Consider the following 17,990-nt stretch of genomic DNA (forward strand, 5'->3'; position numbering starts at 1 on the left):
CCGAATCCCTCCCACAAAGCCTTCCTCCTAGCACGCTTCACACTCTTCATCTCCTCATCCTCATCCTCCCGCTTCCGTTTCGACGCTCCTTTCTCCACAATCTCCCCTTCCTCGCTACCCTCTTCTTCTTCTTCGTTCTCGTTCTCATCGCTATGGATGAGCTCAAAGGGGAGAGTATGCACCTCATCTTTCACGAAGTTCTTGAAGGGTTGTTCATCACCTTCCTCAACTTTTCGAGAGAAGGTCTCCTCGACGCTTTCTACAGAGTCATGTTCTTTTGGCAGAATGGCTTTCTGCGCGTTGCCTTTACCGTGGTCGCAGGACTTGGGAGGTTGCTGCATGATGGCGGTGGCGGTGACGGGCCGTTTTGGGGGCACCCACTTGATGTGGTGTATAGTGTTGTTTGCGTGAGATGTATTTGTTGGAGACGCAGGAGTGACGAGAAAGCTCAAGAGGTACCAGCAGTTAGCTACAAAGTCAAAATCTCTTCGTGCATCAAGTGAATGAACCAGCTGCCAAAAAAGGCAAATGATCAAACTAGTCCATAAACCATCGCTGGGATCCAGGCCATGTCTGCTGAATCTCTCCATACCATCCTGCCATGAACCATAAGAGACACTCGGCGAGGTAATCGCGTGGCGACGTGTGATGGCTCCGTGAACCTTGTTCCAAAGCTGCATTCTCTTTCAGAGCAGATTCAGCTACTGCTAGAAGCTCCTGAAGTATCGAGTTGGAAAGTCGTGAAAGCTGCGGATGACCCGGCAGAGCCGAATGCTCTCTAGGTTCTCTCAAGAGGCCATTCTTAGCCCTCTGTAATGTTGTGTTTCGGGCAATCCTCCAAGCTATCTCGTACATGAAAGCATCCTCCTCACTTACCAATCCCACTACAACCGTCGTTTCTACGGAGAGACAGATCCCATCGCTAGTAATGAGTTTGATGGACCCAGAGACCGCTTGGCTTGACTCATTCCCTTCTCCTTCTCCAACCACGAACGAGAGATCCTCCAAAGCAGGATCTGTGAGTATAACATTCTTGCCCTCGTTCCGTCTTAAGATCTCAATCACCGAGAGGGACATCCAGGGTCCCGGGACATTACAACCGATTGCGATGCGATACCACCGACTAGAAGAGTGCCTGATCGGGACCTCAGATTCCAAGCCCTCCAAAACCTCATCCCATTCATTCCGGCGGGTCAATTTAGGAACCATAATCTCATATCCCGAGAACAGAACCTCCAACCCAATGTCCTTGATGACTGCCACATCCTCCATCCGATGCGGAAGAGACAGCCTATGAAACACCACACCCCCAAGCAATGAACTCGGCGCCCACCGGTATCCAGGCCCTTCCAACCTCTCCCCATAAAAGAAAACCACACCCCTCGGAATCTCCCTCCCAGACTCCCTCATACCCTTCCAAAACCCCTCCATCCCCTCTCCCCCAGCCGCTGCCAACACAATCTCCCTCTGCTCAAACCCCATACAAGTAGCAAGACACAACGCCTCATCAGCCTTGACAGAAACCTCCCTATTCCTCACCGCCATCCTCAACTCCACCAAATTCGCAGCACTGAATCCCGATCTCCCCACATCCACAAACCGCCTCAACCTCGCCAGAGAAGAAGACAACACGAGCGTCAAATGTCCATCCAGAAAATTCCTCCCATATCTTCGAATAAGCTCCTCGCCTAGAATTTCTGCATTCACAGCCCGATCGCGCAGCTGAATCCACAACCCTCCTCTTCGAGCCAGAATCCCTTCTTGCAAAGTCCACAATCGCGTCGACCAGACGGAAAAGAGAAGTCTCGCAACAATTTCTAGACTGTCGATTTCCAAGCTGGAGTAGCAGTGGATTTGGGCGTCGAGGACTAGAACGTGTGTGGCTTCGCGGTAGATTTGAGGCATTAGGACGAGGCATTGGGCGCGATGCGAGAGGCTTTTCACGGGGCAGCAGAGGGTGTCTAGCCATATGTAGAGTTTGGTGGGATTTGTAGTGGAAGTTGGAGGCGTACTGGTGTTTTGGAGATGTTGTACCATTTTGGCTATGCGAGAGATTTGGCAGCTGGGGAGGGAGTTGGCAGTGGGGTTTCCTAGACCATCTGCCCAGACGTGTGAGATGGCGACGTAGTGCTTTTCTTTTTTGTTGGCGGGGATTACGGAGATTGTTGGGGTTGATGAGTTGGATTGTAGGGTGATGTCGAGAATGGCGACTTCTCCTTTGCCCAGTATTGCTGTTAGTTTCGATTCGTCGACGCTCAATGTATGGCATCCGTGGAGACAGTCGGGAGCATGTTTCGAAGCGAGATTGAGATCTTCACATTGGTTCGCGATACACACCGTCCCGAGACATCGACTATGATCTTTCATCGCGGGGACCTTCATCTTACTGAGATAGTAAATTCCTTGAAATGTATTCGCTGCTGTATGCCATTTCGCCGCATCAACAGGACACCAACCATTCTTCACCATCACCTTTTGGATGGCATTGAAGTTGTGAAACCAACCCCATGTCATGTTCATCGAGCGGGCCGTGCCAGAAGCAAGAGTTCCCAGCACAACATCCTCCAGCGTCTCGCACAAAGCCGCAATGGAGTGGAGGATGGTGCTTGATATTTTCGCTAGACGATGGATTTTCAAGCTGGTCTTCCAAGTTGTTACGAGACATTCTGTGAGATGTTCACAAAGTCGAACGCTGTCCTGATTCTTCAAGACGTGATGTTTTGAGGTCCACTCATCAACTATATTTCCCAGCCTTGCTGTCGTGATGTAGAATCTGCTATCGATGAACTTGCTCGCTGAAGCTTCTGCACCAAAGATTTCGTGTAGCAAGCCAAAGAAGAGCCAGGTTTGAAGGAATATTTCAAGCTCTCTAGACTCGGCAGTGGTGAAGTGCCATGTTGATGCTTGCCAGCCGTGGGTTGCTGTCAGCTTCTGGTAGAGATCATTGAAGCGGCTTCGCTGGGGGAATGTGAGGAAGGGACCGCCATCATAAGGGTCAGCGATACAGAACGCCCGCTCCGAATCGGCTATCGTTGCTCCTCGAGGAAGTGAGAGGTGGTCCATGGAAGTGAAGTGAGTGTGTGAATGAAAGTGCACGGCCCGGGGATGTCCCGGTACGCTGCCACGTGCAAGAGCGATGTCGGCCGTGGCCATCGACGTTCATCTTTCACGTCACGATATGCATGATTGAACAGACAAATAACTCACGCCTCTTCTCTTCTACCTTCTTCAAAGATTGACACAACTCCTCAATTTAAACTTGCATTGAAACACCACACCTCACAACAAACCCCAACGACAACAATGCCAATCACCGAAGGCGCACCAATCCACGGCAACCCCGCACATCTCCTCCCACCATCCTGGAAAAGAAGCATAAGTCTCTGGCTTGAAGAAGACACACCCAGTTTCGACTACGGCGGATTCGTAGTCGGAGACAGTCCCGCAGAAGCACGACTTCTAGCAAAAAGCAAAGGAATCGTCGCCGGCATCCCCTTCTTCGATGAAGTCTTCAAACAGCTGGACTGCACCGTCGAATGGCACGTMAAAGAAGGAGACGAAGTAGGAGTATCTTCAGACGGAAAACAGCATGTCGCGACTGTAAAAGGGCCAGTGAGATGTCTCTTATTGGGGGAGCGAGTAGCTTTGAACTTGCTATCAAGATGCTCAGGCATTGCGACAAAGTCACATTTCCTACTCTCTCTCCTCCGGAATGCGGGGTACAAGAATACTCTAGCAGGCACGAGGAAGACGACGCCGGGCTTCAGACTGGTGGAGAAATATGGCATGTTGGTCGGTGGTTGTGATCCTCACCGACAGGATCTGAGCACCATGACCATGCTCAAGGATAACCATGTCTGGGCCTGTGGAGGCTCGATACCCACCGCTGTAGCCGCAGCCAAAGCCTCGGGAGGATTCGCCATCAAAGTCGAGGTGGAATGTCAGACGGAGGAGGAAGCGGAGACGGCGATCAAAGCCGGTGCGGATGTGGTCATGCTGGACAATTTCACTCCGGATCAAGTTCGCATTGCGTCGAAGAATCTCAAGGATCGTTGGGGACGTGGTGTCCATGCCCGAGCGTTGATTGAGGTTTCCGGAGGTTTGACCGAGGACAATGTGGCGAATTACGTGTGTGATGATGTGGACATCATCAGTTCGTCCAGCATACACCAGGGTGTCAAGCATGTGGATTTCTCCCTAAAGGTCATACCCAAGGACACCAAGGGCAAGCTTGGGAATGGCGAGACGGCTGATGTGTAAATTGATCGGTAGGTAGGAAAACACCTTCATTCATTCACTTTTGCAAAGTTGTTACTCTTCTCTTACTGAGGGAGGGTTCATGAGAATGTTATATGCCTAATATCACAGGTTCGCCTGAAAGATGTCAATATGGGATATCCTGTCATGGTCTTTTGGGAGAATTTTCATGGTATCTCAACACACATCTACCGTTCTTTCATAACCCTGCTGCTCCGCAATCGATCGCAGCACTTCTACCACCTTCTCTAGCAGCATACAAGTCCACAGCAATCAGTTCCACCACCACCATCAATCCACACACGCTCACTCCTCCTCTCCACCACCACCACCCGGAGGTCCACTCCTACCCATCTGTCTCGCCTTGAGCATCTCATCACACAACAGCAGATTGCTCGCAATCCCCGTCGAACTGGCGATACTGTTCCTCAACACCCGGAAACTATCATACACACCCTGCTGCACGGGATCCATGGGTTCGCCCAGCGTGAGATCTAGACCTGCGATATGTCCTTCTGCGTGTTCGTCTTGAAGGGTCGCGACTACATTCATTCACATTAGCATCCGATTTTTTTGGGAAGAGTCAAAGGGGCAACGTACTGCAATCCTGAATATCATGCCCACTGTTCGCCGCCAGCGTCTTGGGAATCACCAGCAAAGCGTCGGCGAAAGCGGAAACTCCCCACTTGGCCTTGCCCTTGACTTGCTTGCGGAAATCATCTGAATTCAGTCTTCTCGCGCAGGCGATTTGAAAAGCTCCACCTCCGGGTACCACACTTCCATCCACGATCATGTTGTAGACCGATCGAAGACCATCTCTCACGGCGTCTTTGATTTGAGTAATGGTGTGTGCGTTGGGTCCCTTGATTAGGAGAGTCACGCTCTTGGGATCCTTGACCTCCTCGATGAATGTGTACTTTTCCTCGCCGAGTTGGTGCTCGTAGACGTGTCCGGCCCAGCCCAAGACATCCGGTGTGAGGTCGTCGGCGGAGTTTTGGGAAGTGCCGCCGCAGATGAGTTGTAGTCGCTCCATGTTCCTTCTCTTTGCTCTCCTCAGGGCGAAGATGCCGTTCTTAACCAAGACATCCAGAGAGAGAGGATCGATGCCCTTTTGGTTGATGATGACGAAGCCCTTGGACGGATCATCCCCACACACCTCCTTCTTCAACTCGACAATCTTGCGCAGCTTGTCATCGACGAATCTCCGCTCACTCTCGACCAGTTTATCCCTCTGCTCGGCGCTGGAGTAGTAGAATCCACTGTTGATCTCGCTCTTCTCATACTCGAGACTGACGTTGAGGGTGAGGATGTATGCGTTCTTGACATCCTTGGCCATGTCCGGGTGTCGAGCGCCGTGGTCGAGAGCCAAGCCACGGATGAGCTGGGTGTCGGCGGCGGTGCGGTGCTGCATGGTCATGATTTCCACCATGTGCAGGTCGGGCTTGGCGGGTGCCTGGTAGATCGCCAGCACGGCGTCGACAATGTCCGGAGTGAGCTGTTCGGCGAGCGTGGCGTTGATTTTGGTGGAGAGGGAAGTGCGAGCGACGGACAAGAGCAGCTCCCGGTCGACCTCGCGCGGCAGTTTGAAGTCGTCGAGGAAGCGCAATGTCTCGTTCTTGGCCACCTCGTAGCCGTCGGTGATGACTCGTGGATGCAATCCCTCACTGATGTAGCGATCGGCCTGCTTGAGCAATTCTCCCACCAACATGACGACGCTCGTCGTTCCATCTCCGCAGATTTCGTCCTGCGCCGTCGCTGCCCGGGCAATCATGACGGCCGTGGGGTTCTGGATCTGCATTTCCTTGAGCAACACGCTGCCGTCTTTGGTGAGTTTGATTCCTCCGGCGCCATCGACCAGCATCTTGAGCGTTCCCGTCGGGCCCAGGTTGGAGGAGAGGACATCTCTCAGCCCTTCTCCCGCCGCAATGTTGACTTTGAGGGCCTCACCGCGACGACGGGACTCGGCTTTGGGGTTGWGGAGTTGTGCGGCCGACATTGTGGTTGTGGAGGGGTGATGGATGCAGCAAATCTCGCCTTTCTTTCCAGCTAGGTACTTCAACTTCAACTGAGGTCGCGTTTGCCCGCGCAAATGCAAAATATTGGAGATTTAGGCCGCCGTAGTCATGACAAGCTTCTCAAATTTGATCAACCTCACCTGAGCACTTGACATCTTCAAATTGTTGCAGTCAAGACGTGAAATATCAACCAAACATCCAAACATCAGCAACATGGAATTCGAAGAGCGACCAAGTAAAATGCGAAAGCTGGAGCACGAGAGTGAGAATGAGTCTTCATCAATTCAGCAGCCAGAATCAGAAGCGAAATCACCCACCGACACTGCTGCTCAGCCAGAAGAAACATCTGTAGAGTCTACAATCCCGGAGCAGGAAATTGCCACAAGCCAAGGCGCTGTAGAAGGAACCCAAAAACCCACATCCGAGGCCACAGAGAATGAAGCCTCCAACAGACCCTCAGATTCCAACGAAAATGAGGATCCCAACCAACCCTCCAAAGACAAAGACAACTCACAAACCACCAAGCCAACACCATCCAAATTCGAAATCGACCCCTCCCTCTCCAAAAACCAACAGAAAAAACTGCGCAAAAAACTCGAATGGGAAGCTGGCCGTGAAGAGCGCAAAGTCCTCCGAAAAGAACAACAAAAAGCCAAACGCGAACGTCTCCGAGCTGAGAAAGCCGCTCTGCCTCCGGAAGTGCTCGCGAAGAAAGAAAGCGAGAGGGCGAATCAACCTCGTCCGCGTCAACTTCCCATAACATTCCTCATTGATTGTAATTTTGACGATTTGATGCGCGATGGTGAACGAGTGTCCTTGAGCAGTCAAATCACGCGATGTTATTCCGATAACAAAAATTCCGCCTTTCGAGCACACTTGGTGCTGTCGAGTTTCGGTGGCGTGTTGAAGGAGAGGTATGATGGAGTTTTGGAAGGCGTGTATAAATTATGGAAACCCTTCCGCACCTTTTCGGAGAATTTCAAGGAAGTTGCTGAGATGGCGAAAAGCTGGATGGGAGATTCCAAGGAAAATTGGATGGTGGGCAGTTTTGCCAAGTATGCTGATGAAGATCAAGAAGTTCTCAAAGCTGCTGGAGAGATTGTCTATTTGAGTTCCGAAGGCGAGGAGGATCTCACGGAATTGAAGCCTTATAGTACGTATATCATCGGCGGCTTGGTGGATAAGAATCGGGAAAAGGGCATTTGTTATAAGAGAGCCAAGGAAGCTGGGGTCAAGACTATGAGGTTGCCGATTGGGAAGTTTATGGATATGAGTTCCAGGAAGGTGCTGGCTACGAATCATGTCAATGAGATTATGGTCAGGTGGTTGGAGTGTGGGGATTGGGGCGAAAGTTTCGTGAAGGTCATTCCTAAGCGCAAGGGAGGGACGTTGAAGGGTGGGCATGGGGATGATGATGAGGATGATGGTTAGAGTGGGATGGGATGGGATAAGATGAGATGTGGGCGGGAAAGGCCTCGAGATGGGAATCTCCGTGAAAGTTATTGCAGGATATATGCTGCAGTTCTGGAATACCCAATGACGTTCGCGGTGGTACGACACACATGCTCTCACCAGAACCGGCTACTATCAAACCCCGTTACCTGCAGACCGAGGAGTACCCTATCGGCTCCAAACGCTTCGTGCATGTCTCAAAACAGCAAGGAAAATCTCGATTTGACTCCTCAAATTGGAACCATGCACGACACTAAAGTCTCCAGGCATCATCCTATTTCCGGACCACGAGTTCAGTCATCAGCAGGAGCAGTCATGAAATGCATTCTGTCTGTACTATGGGAATTTGTATGCCGGGATATGAAATGAGTTCGCGGCAGATTTGAAGTTTCTCGCCAGAATAGTCCATCTGGAATGTCTCATTCTTTCTCCTCTTGGGCATTTGCCGGGTCAATTCGCCAGGATAGCATGTCCAACTCATGGTCTTTGAATTGATAGGTCTGGGGTAGTGAGAGGTCTGGGGTAGTGGGTGGGGGAAGACACGACAAAGTTACGGTTACGCTCAAGACTGGGAGAGGAGACATTTGTGATGAGACGAGGTTTCACGTATCGCTGTCTGCTACTACTGCCTATACGGTGTTCCTGCTTCATCACCTCGCTTGAGAAATCCTTCGCCGTTGACCTTGATGCTCGTTGCTGCTTCAGACTCGATTGTGCTAGTCGAGGTCATGCGATGTTAATGGCAAAACAATTCCGGGTGAGCTTGGATGCTGTGCCATGATGCTCTGCCCTTTTCATAACACTGTCTGCCTCATCTTGATGCATTTTGGTCACTGCTATGTGTCAGTGCCAGCGGCAAGCTGCCAGGCGGTGGAGATCTTGCTCACTTTTTTGCATGTTTCACTTTTTACGACGTCAAACAACTCTGCTCATTTCTTCTTGGCGGAAGACTTGTCGAATCTGATGAGTCTCTTTTCAAGGATGCCCTTTACTGGGCTCATGTCTCCCCAGGTCCCTATATCCCCAATATACGATGGTGGGAACTCGAGCATATCGAGCGCGGCTGGCTGATCGGTGTCTTTGCGGCTTTGATGAATCTGGAGTATGAGCGGATAGAGTGCGGCAGCCATGGTGCGTGCAATGAAGAAGTTGTCTCTGAAGTCAGCCTTGAGCGTTCGTAGCGACTTTGCTACCTCGAGAGACTTTAGAATGCTGGYAATGGTCCGTTTGTTGGCAGCACGGGTGATCTCGATGTTCCGGATGTGCTTTACGGAGCTGCCAATACACAGGGTGAAAGGCCTCAGTCGCTCTGCATGGCCACTGTCATCTGGACGTAAAACGAACTGGTTTGAGCCATAGAGTACCGGCGTCGCTTCTTCGTGAATAGACTTGCAGGTGGCCAGAAGATTCGGGCAGAGCAGCGTGTTGGAGAAGTAGAGATCCGTCTGGCCGACATTGCCTAGCATGCCATACCGACCAAGCCATCCCATGGGCGCCTGAGACCTCGTACTTCTGTGGATGATAATCTTCTTGGTACTCGTGAGACAGAGCTCGTAGATGGTATTTCTCAGCTCGGCCGAGAGATCCATGAAGCCCAAAGGCTTGTTGACTTCCTCGGACGGCTCCTCAGGTGGCACCACGTCGCGCGCCTGTTCTGTAGTCAGCATCATCTTCCTCGCAGCGATTCAGCGCTCATAACTCACGGACTGCTTCAACTTCTTCTTGTTCTTCATCGTGGTGATCGATGATGTGAGAGGTGGATGTTGTGGTTGAGAAGTTGGAGGACGAAGTTGGAAGGTAAGTGACCGCGGGGAAGGTGGCATGTCAAGTGAATGAAGGTGCTGCCTTGGACTAACCTCAATGCACAAAACATGGACTTGTGGTCAGATGCAAGTTTATACGATTTGAGTTCGACATGTCGAGAAGTACAGTCATCGGAAGTATTTGGAGTTTGGATACAAGTTATCTGAGGTACCTGCAAAATCTCCCGCGATTGCCACCAGAGGAGGGCATGGACTTGGTGATGCTACAGAACACTTCCCGAGAGACGCCGCTGCTGGATACATGATCTTGCTGAACTTCTCGCCTTTGAGAGCAGTGGTCTGTGAACAATGTTCTCCAGATACAATCCTTTGCAATCAACCGCCCGTGCTCAATATGCCCATCGATGCGTCAAGTCTTCCCTGGTACTTTGAGCAGCGAATGACCCACAGAGGAGAATCAGCACTTCAACCTGGCCTTGAGAGCATCACGCACTGCCGTCGCAAACGGTTCGTCCACCCAATAGAGTTCCAGTACATCGAGAGCCGCCTTTTTATCCGTCGACTTTCGATTCCGATGGAGGTGCAGTAGCAAAGGGTACAGGCCGTTTGCCATAGTGTGTGGCATGGTGAGGTTGTTCCTGCACCAACTGTCGACAGTCAAAGTCTCCAAGGCACTCGCCGATTTGAGGCTCTTGAATACACCACAGAGAACGGCTTTGTTCGCGGCCCCTTCAACGTGGACGATGCGAAGGAGCTTCACAGAATCGCCAATAGTCTCCGCCCAGGGTGGAAGCCCCCCATGACCGTAGAATTTGGAGAGCTTGAATTTGTTTGAGCCGTAGWGGATTGCTGTCGCTTCGTTGTGAATGACCTTGCAAGATGCGAGCAGATTAGGCGAGAGAAGGTGCTTTTCTGCGCGTGCGCGAAAAGACGTCGAGTCGGCAGAGAAACTCCATCCGTCGTCCCACTGGGAGTTATGGTATGTGCTGGGTGTTATAATCACCTCCGTTGGGATGGTGAGGCAGAGATCATAGATACAGTTGCGCAGTTCCGCGGAGAGATCCAGGAAGCCGACGCCTATCTTTGCGGACTCCTCTTGGGAAGGCGCCACATTGTCTGCCTGCAGTGCCGTCAGYGTCATACTCCCTAGTGAGATACAATGAGCGCGACTCACGGTCTTCGTCTTCATCTTCTTCTTGTTCTTCATCGCGCCGTTGTGTCGCCAGGTGTGGTGGATGTTGTTGTTCCGAGGATGGAAGTGGCAGCAGCAGCAGATACGGTAGATGTGAAGCGAAAGAAATCCAAAGCGTACGTAATCACGGGTCATGAAGGCTCATTCACATGAGTGTCAGCCTAGCGAGAAGAAAGAATCGTCAAATAATCGTGAAATTCATTTCAAAACCGAACTCCTCGATAGCATCGTTCCCAAAAACGCCGCGATGAAGAGACCCTCAGCCCTACCACGACGAACAATCGAGGGCCACTACTCGAATGTCGAGGCGCCGCACATCTATATCACAATTACGCTATGCTCCGATCCTGAGTAGCAACTCTCTCTCTGCAATGATGCACACACAACCTGCTCACCCACCGCGGCAATGATGCACAGACACAGCCTTCTCACCGACCGCGCGCGCGTCGAGACCGCCCTCCGATACTTCAAGACCCATCTTTGCTCTAGCATTCAAGCCCAAGAACCCCAGACGATAATCAATCAACACTTCAAACGCTGCTTGAGAATAGCCATGACCTTCTCCACAACCGCCTCAGGCAGCAAACTAAGATCAAGAACATCAAACGCGCCCTTCAGACCGGTATCCTTACGACATCGATGCAGACGAAGCATAAGCGGCAGCAAAGCTTTAGCGATCGTACTAGCGGTACAAAAGGTCAGCCTAAAGTCTCCAAGGACAACCAGACTCTGTAATGATGTTGCAGCGTGCAAGCCGCGTAGATTCTCCACCGCGACGCTTCGATTGGTAATACCGCCGACTCGCACATTGCGGACGAGAGAAATGGAAGCGGCAATAGTCTCGGTCCATGAGACGAAGAGTGGGTGGCCAGTCTCGTAGCTGTCCACCTCGAAGGTGTTGGAGCCGTAGAGGATTGGGGTCGCTTCGTCATGAATCTTCTTGCAAGTGGCGAGAAGATTTGTAGAGAGGACGGGTTGAGTGAGTGGAGGTGCTCTCAGAATGTACCAGCGTCGTTGGGGTGGATTGAGAGAAGCACCGCTTCTGACCGCGAGGACCTCGGAATCAGTGAGGCAATATCTGTAGATCTGGTTTCTGAGTTCGGGCGAGAGATCAAGAAAGCGGAAGTGGCTGTCGGCCTGTGGAGCGAGCGCGCATACAGAAGCCATGTTTTGTTCGATGTTGATGTTGTTGTTGAAAAGTCCGGAGGTTGGAGGGAAGCGATCGGAGTCTTGGAGTTTGATGTGACYAAGCCAAGCGCAGGATTTGCATGTGACAGAGCAAGGGAAGCTAAAAATGGCGATCATCAGAGTTCAGCGACATCCACTATTTTGAAACAGCAACGTATGACAGCCCGGATATCCACGGGACACGTCATTTCTACGATTAAACTCACCTCATGATCTCCCAGAGCTATCGATATGAGATTCTCCGAGTCCCAACGAGGTGAGCTCCTTGGAAAGGTCTCCGTTAAGTACCTTTATACACAGAGGCTTTGTCGAAAGATTAGTCTCGAGATCAGTGCGAGGGAACTTAGACTTCACAGCCCCAGGATCTGGATCCCATACATTCCAATGGAATCTTCCGGTTAGTGGTGTATCCATTGACAAGTATACGGGAGTAATTAATGAGCGTCAAATTTCCTTCACGTAGAGAGACTGAATGAGAATCGTGAAAGCTTGGATACGAAAGTGCCAAATATGCTGCAGCAAGGGAAGTCTCCCCTTTCCCGATGATGCTCGTGTAGAGTCTGGCCGTTATGCTATAGCTCGACTTCTAGCCACGGATAGATAAACCCCATTCAATGAACGATCACTCATTYCCCTTCCTCCGGAAAATGAACCGTGAAGCACTAGTCATCTCGTTCTTGGAGTCTGACCACGCCCGCATCACTTGCAATTCTGTTCCCGTACATCTCGCCAACAAGATGCTTGGTGTCGCTCCCCATCATATTTCGCGCGCTCCTTCGTCACTTCTTCAGCATTGTRCGAAGAGAGTCACGGACTATGATGGTGTATTGCTCTGCGTCCTCTCTTGCGAACTCTCTCTCGTGCACCCAATAGGGAACAAAGCGCAACCTATCGAGGGTATCTGTCGTATTTCTCGTCGTATCTGCCTTCCACTGCTTGTCGAGTGCACGGATCAGGGGACGAAGTAAGTCGGCCATCTGATGCGGTCCCAAGGCTCCCCATATGTTAATTCGAATGGATAGCTTAGAAAGCTTGACTCCAACTTTTCTTAGAAGAACAAGGTTCGCTTTGATTGCTTTCTTGAACCGTTTGTCATCGAGTTCGATGTCGCGAAGGTATTGGACAGACGCGTGTGTAGTCGCGATAAAGACGGGCAAGGAGGGGCCAGCATGGCCGCCGGCGGAGAAGGAGATGCGGTTCGATCCGTATAGAATTGGTGTAGCTTTCCGCTTTATCTGCGCACAAGTTGCGAGGAGATTTGGTGAGAGGCCTAGCCTGTATTGGTCATAGTACTCGCATCGTGGATGGTCGGGTTCGCCGATGACGGTCCACAGCCTAATGGTATCGTGATATATAAGAGCATGCGAGTATATCATCGTGCGCAACTCGAGAGGCAACTCGAGGAGCTGGCATTTCTTGATCTTCTCGACCGTCGTAACGATAGCCATACTGCTGTCATCGGCCATAGCAGTGGGATCGGCGATTGTACTGGTAGCAATGCCGCGCGATGAATTGCAAATGTCGATGTATATCAGAAGAAGGTACAAGCGCGCGAGCTGACCAAAAGTACCTACCTGTAAGTAGCATCCTGAGTAAGCAAAAGCATCTATACCCCGCCAAGTCACAAAAAATTCAAACCTCGAAGCATGTGACAAAGCCAAGACCCGACTTCAAAGTCATACTCGAGCATATTCAACTGCTCTATTATGACATCCATGTACCTTCTCTTCTAGTCACGCTTATCCTGTACCTGACTACGCTCCTTCCACCGGAACTCTAATCGGCAATCACCCTCCTCTACCACATCAGAGGGTATATTGACACCCACAACTCGCCTTTCTCTAGGCTGAACTGGTCCAACGGTTAAGACACACCCGCAGCCCTTTGGTGGGCTTCAGCTATCTTCGGGAGGCTTTCGGTTAACATGCTGCGCTAGTCGTAGGACATGACCAGAATTGGGTGGATGCTTGTTTGAATCCGGCGGTCAGCATATTGGAGATTGTCTTTTTTGTTTTACTGGAGCACAAGGAAGAGATTTGTTGGTGGTATGTTGCAATGCTGTAGTTGGCGATAGATTTGCTGCGAATCGATCTTTACAGAAGCGTTTTCATGTGGAGTCGCTTATAGTTGGAGTATGGAGGTCAGCTTGTCGTTCATCCCGATGTGCGAAAGACTCATTGGTGTACCTCTCGATGAACTGTTTGTGGCCGTTCGCTGGCCATTTGCGGTAGGATGTGAGACGGCAATTCACGGCTTATTGTTGGTCTCCACCTGAGGATACCACTTATCACACTGACCGGGAAACTGCTTCGCATAGATTCGAGAAAAGATCATATTCCCATACTACTGACATGAGCATAGCCATACATCTACGGTGGTCTCCGCCCGGCATCAATGACAGCCCGACTAAAAGTCGCACTCAGCTTTCCCTCCTTCTCCATCGCTCGCTTCCGCTGTGCCGCCGTGATGCCTGCGCGATCAGTAATCGGTGCGGCGTTCATGATGTTATCAAAGTCTTCATCTTCGCCTCCGATGTCAGAACCAGATTCAGCGTCGGAATCCTCGGGAAGCTGTGGATTCACGTCAGGAGCTGACGGACGCTGAATCTTCTCCGGCGCCTGACGTTCCTCTTCGGGACGTTTTGATGGGTTGACAAAGGGCTTGCTGGCGAGTACACGGCGGCGCAGCTCGGCCATTTCTTCCTCGTCATCGTCATCGGGCGGCATACCGTATGGATCCTGGTCGTCATCTTCCGCTTCATCGTCTGAATTAGGAGGAAGGTCGCCAGGTTTCGGTCCACCGAGTTGGATKCCACCCATACTGCTGGCATCGCTGTCATCGTCGCTACCCTCTTCATCTTCATCTTCATCCTCGTCATCTTTATCCTTCCTCATCTTAGGCTGCCTTCGATTCATGTTGCCACCTCTCCAAGCATCGTCCTTGTTGTCCTCCCGCGCCTCTCGATCTTCCTTCCATTCATTCTCAATCTTCTCCAACCACACCTTCTCTGCCTCCTTGACTTCCTCTTCATCCTTACAAGCCGCATACCTCGCCAGAACCTCCTCATTGATGTCCAAAAAGCTCGGCCCGTAAGAGAAGCCACTCAAGATATCCTCCGCCCATTCCAAATGCCCGCAAATCGCGAAGCATGCCGCCAATGCTTCCACACAGTTCAACCGCCACGGTTTGCCATAGTTCGTCTGGTTCGCAGCAATAAGGTAGGGCAGTAAGCGTCCGTTTGGCCCACCAATCTTGGTCCACGGCACCTCCTCGATCCGATTCCAGCTGGCTTCCACCACTGCCGCACCATATTGCTCGAGAATATCACGATCGGCCGGTGAAATGATCGTCTTGGCCTTGGGCGAGACGACAATCCCGCTATGCTTCTGTCCAACGTGCAACTCACGCATCAAACCCATTCGCATCAGACGTTTTCCTGAACAGCGTTTTGCATCGCAGTGGTTGAGATCCCACGCTGCGGCCTTGTAAGGAGGACGTTTGCCGGCGAAATCTTCGCGGTCCGATGGAATATGTTTGCCTTTGCGGCCACGATTGGCAAAGTCTTTCTTGTGACGCATGTTGTCTTGGGTGGCGTGTTGTCAATCGAGTGAAGGCAGTGTCAAAGCAATGAGAGAAAGTTGAAGAGGACGTCATGTTCTTGGTGGCGGGAGCGGACCGCACTCCGGCGTGACGCCGATCTAGCTCCGATTTGGTCACCCTCACCTGTTCCTTCTTCACATGCCAATATTTCATCTCGCCAATGAGAAATCATCATCAAAAGCACCTCATTTCCAGGCTGTCCCTGTGCTTTACAATGTAGTGCGGGAGTGCAATGCGCGCGCTATGTGGGTCGTCTCTGCTGCTCTCTTTAACAACGACCAAATGCCCAAAGAGATGGATACAGCAACCCAGTTCCAACAAGAACCCCACAACTTCAAACTGTTGCTAAGTCGCCAGCTTCATGTCTGGTGACCACAGATGAGCACCTTGTTGTTGGTTGTCAGTCATGTTGGATCGAAAGGTTGGGTTGAAAGATTGAGTATACTTGTCGACTTTCTTTTGATTCATATCTCAAAGTTTCTGATACTCGAGAAGGATGATACCAAGCATATGAAATAACAGCAACGGCTCTTATTCTACATGGCCAGGCAACATTGATCTCAAGATCTCAAGCTCCCGAGACTCCATCAATCAAGATCTGGGATACCATAGATCGGACAAACGAGCACATTGTTACCGGACACAGCGATGTGATGTTAGCCATTGCTATTCACGAGAATACCCTTGTATCTAGAGTTAAAATGGAGCCTATAGGATCTCGAACATTGAATAGGACAACATCGCCRGGAATCCCTCGCAAGATTCGACGTCTTGCAGTCAACGGCAGCGCTATCATCTCTGGTGAGGAAAGTTGTCGTMGTAAAGAAATGGCAGTAGGTCATTCTGTTATGCTTGTTAGAATGGAGGGGCGGTTCTAGATGTCTTAAACATACATGGTATCGAACAAGACTAATCATTTTGCTACGATCTGAATGCACTCAGGATGCTCTGAAAGACAGGCCGATGCTCTGACATCATCTCTAGAAGAATGGTCAAATGTTGCTCCTACTTCCTTCTGTTCTACTCCCCTAATAGTAGAGCAACGAAACCAATCCAAACATTTTTCTAACAATCTACCCTCGAAGTCTCCGCATGAACATAGACAAAGCAAACAATGGCTGTCCGGAACATACACAAAGAAATGAATCGGAATTGTTGGCTGGTATAGAGGAGGGAGATGAGGCTGTCTTACTCACTGGATGATGGAGAAAGTGTCGGGAGGTTAAAGTATTACACTGRCAAATCTGTTTGGGGAACACCACACATAGCTATGGGAAGTGAGATTTTGATTCTTATAGAATTCGCGGCAAGATMAGCGATAGGGGATCGAGTTCTCTCCAGTTCTATGTCCCGTAGAGGACCTCCCATAAGCCATCAATCAAACCACTGAGTCCGCACATTCGCCATAGACGAACCCAACCAGTACATACCCTCACCACCCTCCCCGCTCCTCCCCACTCCTCACCAAAAAATCTCCATAACCCCCAAAATCAACGCCAACCCAACCATAACAGCCACATCCGTAACCTCATCCACAACTCTATACCGATCAACCGGCAGCACATCATCCCTACTCCCCAACCCCTCAATCGCATACGCCCCAACTTTAATCGCAAACACCGCAGTCAACATGATCCAAAACAACACATTAACCCCCTTGACAGCCACCACATATCTCCTCKAAGTCTTCATGTACTGGAAATCCACCACTGCTCGCCCCGCCGCCGCAATTACAAAGGCAGGATATAGAAATGGTAATAACCCAATCCCTAATTCCGCATCTACTAATCTGGCGATTTCTAGGGAAAGCATGGCGATTAGTGCTAAAATGAGGAAATAATAGAATCCTCGATAGACATTTCTCAAAATCTTCTTCCGTTTTGATAGTAGGTGCCCGTGCTTTGCAGTTTCTGTTTCAGCGACATGGGAGAAATCACTAGTCTTTCCTGTATTTCGCCGACCGAGGAATAGGAGGGGGAGTAGGAGGAAGAGGACTAAGAGGAGGAAAATCCAGGAGACGAGAGGTTGGACTATTATGTCTTGGAAACATGAAGTTGGGAGGTGTGGGTGGAGAGTGGAATGTGGGCCCTTTTTTTCGCTATGTTAGTTCTTACTGCTCGAAGATGATGGGATGGGGGAATGGGACATACGAAGCCTTCGGGACGGTTTGAGCAGAGTTTCATTATTGTTTGTTTTTTTCGGGATTGCTTTTGGCTATGTTGCTGCTTCTTTTTGCTATGGGATGCGCATGGTGGGGATGAGGCAAGGATATGAAGTCGTGATGTTTGCTGTCCTGGTGATGATGATGATGGGGTGATGTGCTTGCTTGCGGTGCTCGGCGCAAAAGAGATGGAGATCGGCGGATTGTGTACACGGAAGCTCGACTAGCCGGGTCTAGCTTCGAGATGGAAAACTTTAAATTTGATAAGAATGTTTGCYAAGAATTGATCAAGTGAATCGCTGTTTGATACATTTACTTCTGGAGGATGGGAATCGTAGATTGGAGATGTCGTTGGCTGCGTG

The 17,990-nt window shown here is 50.6% G+C and overlaps 7 protein-coding genes; 2 read left to right on the plus strand and 5 right to left on the minus strand.

Moving 5' to 3' along the window:
- Window positions 1-3,303: 3,303 nt before the first annotated feature.
- Window positions 3,304-4,260, plus strand: RCC_09079 (probable nicotinate-nucleotide pyrophosphorylase (carboxylating); the record flags this gene model as incomplete). Its single annotated transcript, XM_023774321.1, has 1 exon — window positions 3,304-4,260. The coding sequence occupies one exon, from the start codon at window positions 3,304-3,306 to the stop codon at window positions 4,258-4,260; it is 957 nt and encodes a 318-aa protein (XP_023630089.1).
- A 303-nt stretch (window positions 4,261-4,563) lies between these two features.
- Window positions 4,564-6,253, minus strand: RCC_09080 (probable CCT6-component of chaperonin-containing T-complex (zeta subunit); the record flags this gene model as incomplete). XM_023774322.1 has 2 exons in its annotated part: window positions 4,564-4,799; window positions 4,858-6,253. The coding sequence occupies 2 exons, from the start codon at window positions 6,251-6,253 to the stop codon at window positions 4,564-4,566; spliced, it is 1,632 nt and encodes a 543-aa protein (XP_023630090.1).
- Window positions 6,254-6,485: 232 nt separating this feature from the next.
- On the plus strand, window positions 6,486-7,703 carry RCC_09081 (related to tRNA (guanine(9)-N1)-methyltransferase; the record flags this gene model as incomplete). Its single annotated transcript, XM_023774323.1, has 1 exon — window positions 6,486-7,703. One exon carries the CDS (start codon window positions 6,486-6,488, stop codon window positions 7,701-7,703), a length of 1,218 nt encoding a protein of 405 aa, XP_023630091.1.
- Window positions 7,704-8,653: 950 nt separating this feature from the next.
- Window positions 8,654-9,457, minus strand: RCC_09082 (uncharacterized protein; the record flags this gene model as incomplete). XM_023774324.1 has 2 exons in its annotated part: window positions 8,654-9,373; window positions 9,428-9,457. 2 exons carry the CDS (start codon window positions 9,455-9,457, stop codon window positions 8,654-8,656), a joined length of 750 nt encoding a protein of 249 aa, XP_023630092.1.
- A 487-nt stretch (window positions 9,458-9,944) lies between these two features.
- RCC_09083 (uncharacterized protein) lies at window positions 9,945-10,694 on the minus strand (the record flags this gene model as incomplete). XM_023774325.1 has 2 exons in its annotated part: window positions 9,945-10,607; window positions 10,662-10,694. 2 exons carry the CDS (start codon window positions 10,692-10,694, stop codon window positions 9,945-9,947), a joined length of 696 nt encoding a protein of 231 aa, XP_023630093.1.
- A 507-nt stretch (window positions 10,695-11,201) lies between these two features.
- RCC_09084 (uncharacterized protein) lies at window positions 11,202-11,846 on the minus strand (the record flags this gene model as incomplete). The annotated part of the gene is made up of 1 exon (XM_023774326.1): window positions 11,202-11,846. One exon carries the CDS (start codon window positions 11,844-11,846, stop codon window positions 11,202-11,204), a length of 645 nt encoding a protein of 214 aa, XP_023630094.1.
- Window positions 11,847-14,236: 2,390 nt separating this feature from the next.
- RCC_09085 (related to RLI and DUF367 domain protein) lies at window positions 14,237-15,445 on the minus strand (the record flags this gene model as incomplete). Its single annotated transcript, XM_023774327.1, has 1 exon — window positions 14,237-15,445. The coding sequence occupies one exon, from the start codon at window positions 15,443-15,445 to the stop codon at window positions 14,237-14,239; it is 1,209 nt and encodes a 402-aa protein (XP_023630095.1).
- Window positions 15,446-17,990: the final 2,545 nt, after the last annotated feature.

This window comes from Ramularia collo-cygni (genome assembly GCF_900074925.1).
Source record: "Ramularia collo-cygni strain URUG2 genome assembly, contig: RCC_scaffold16, whole genome shotgun sequence".
NCBI classification, from domain to species: Eukaryota; Fungi; Ascomycota; class Dothideomycetes; order Mycosphaerellales; family Mycosphaerellaceae; genus Ramularia; species Ramularia collo-cygni.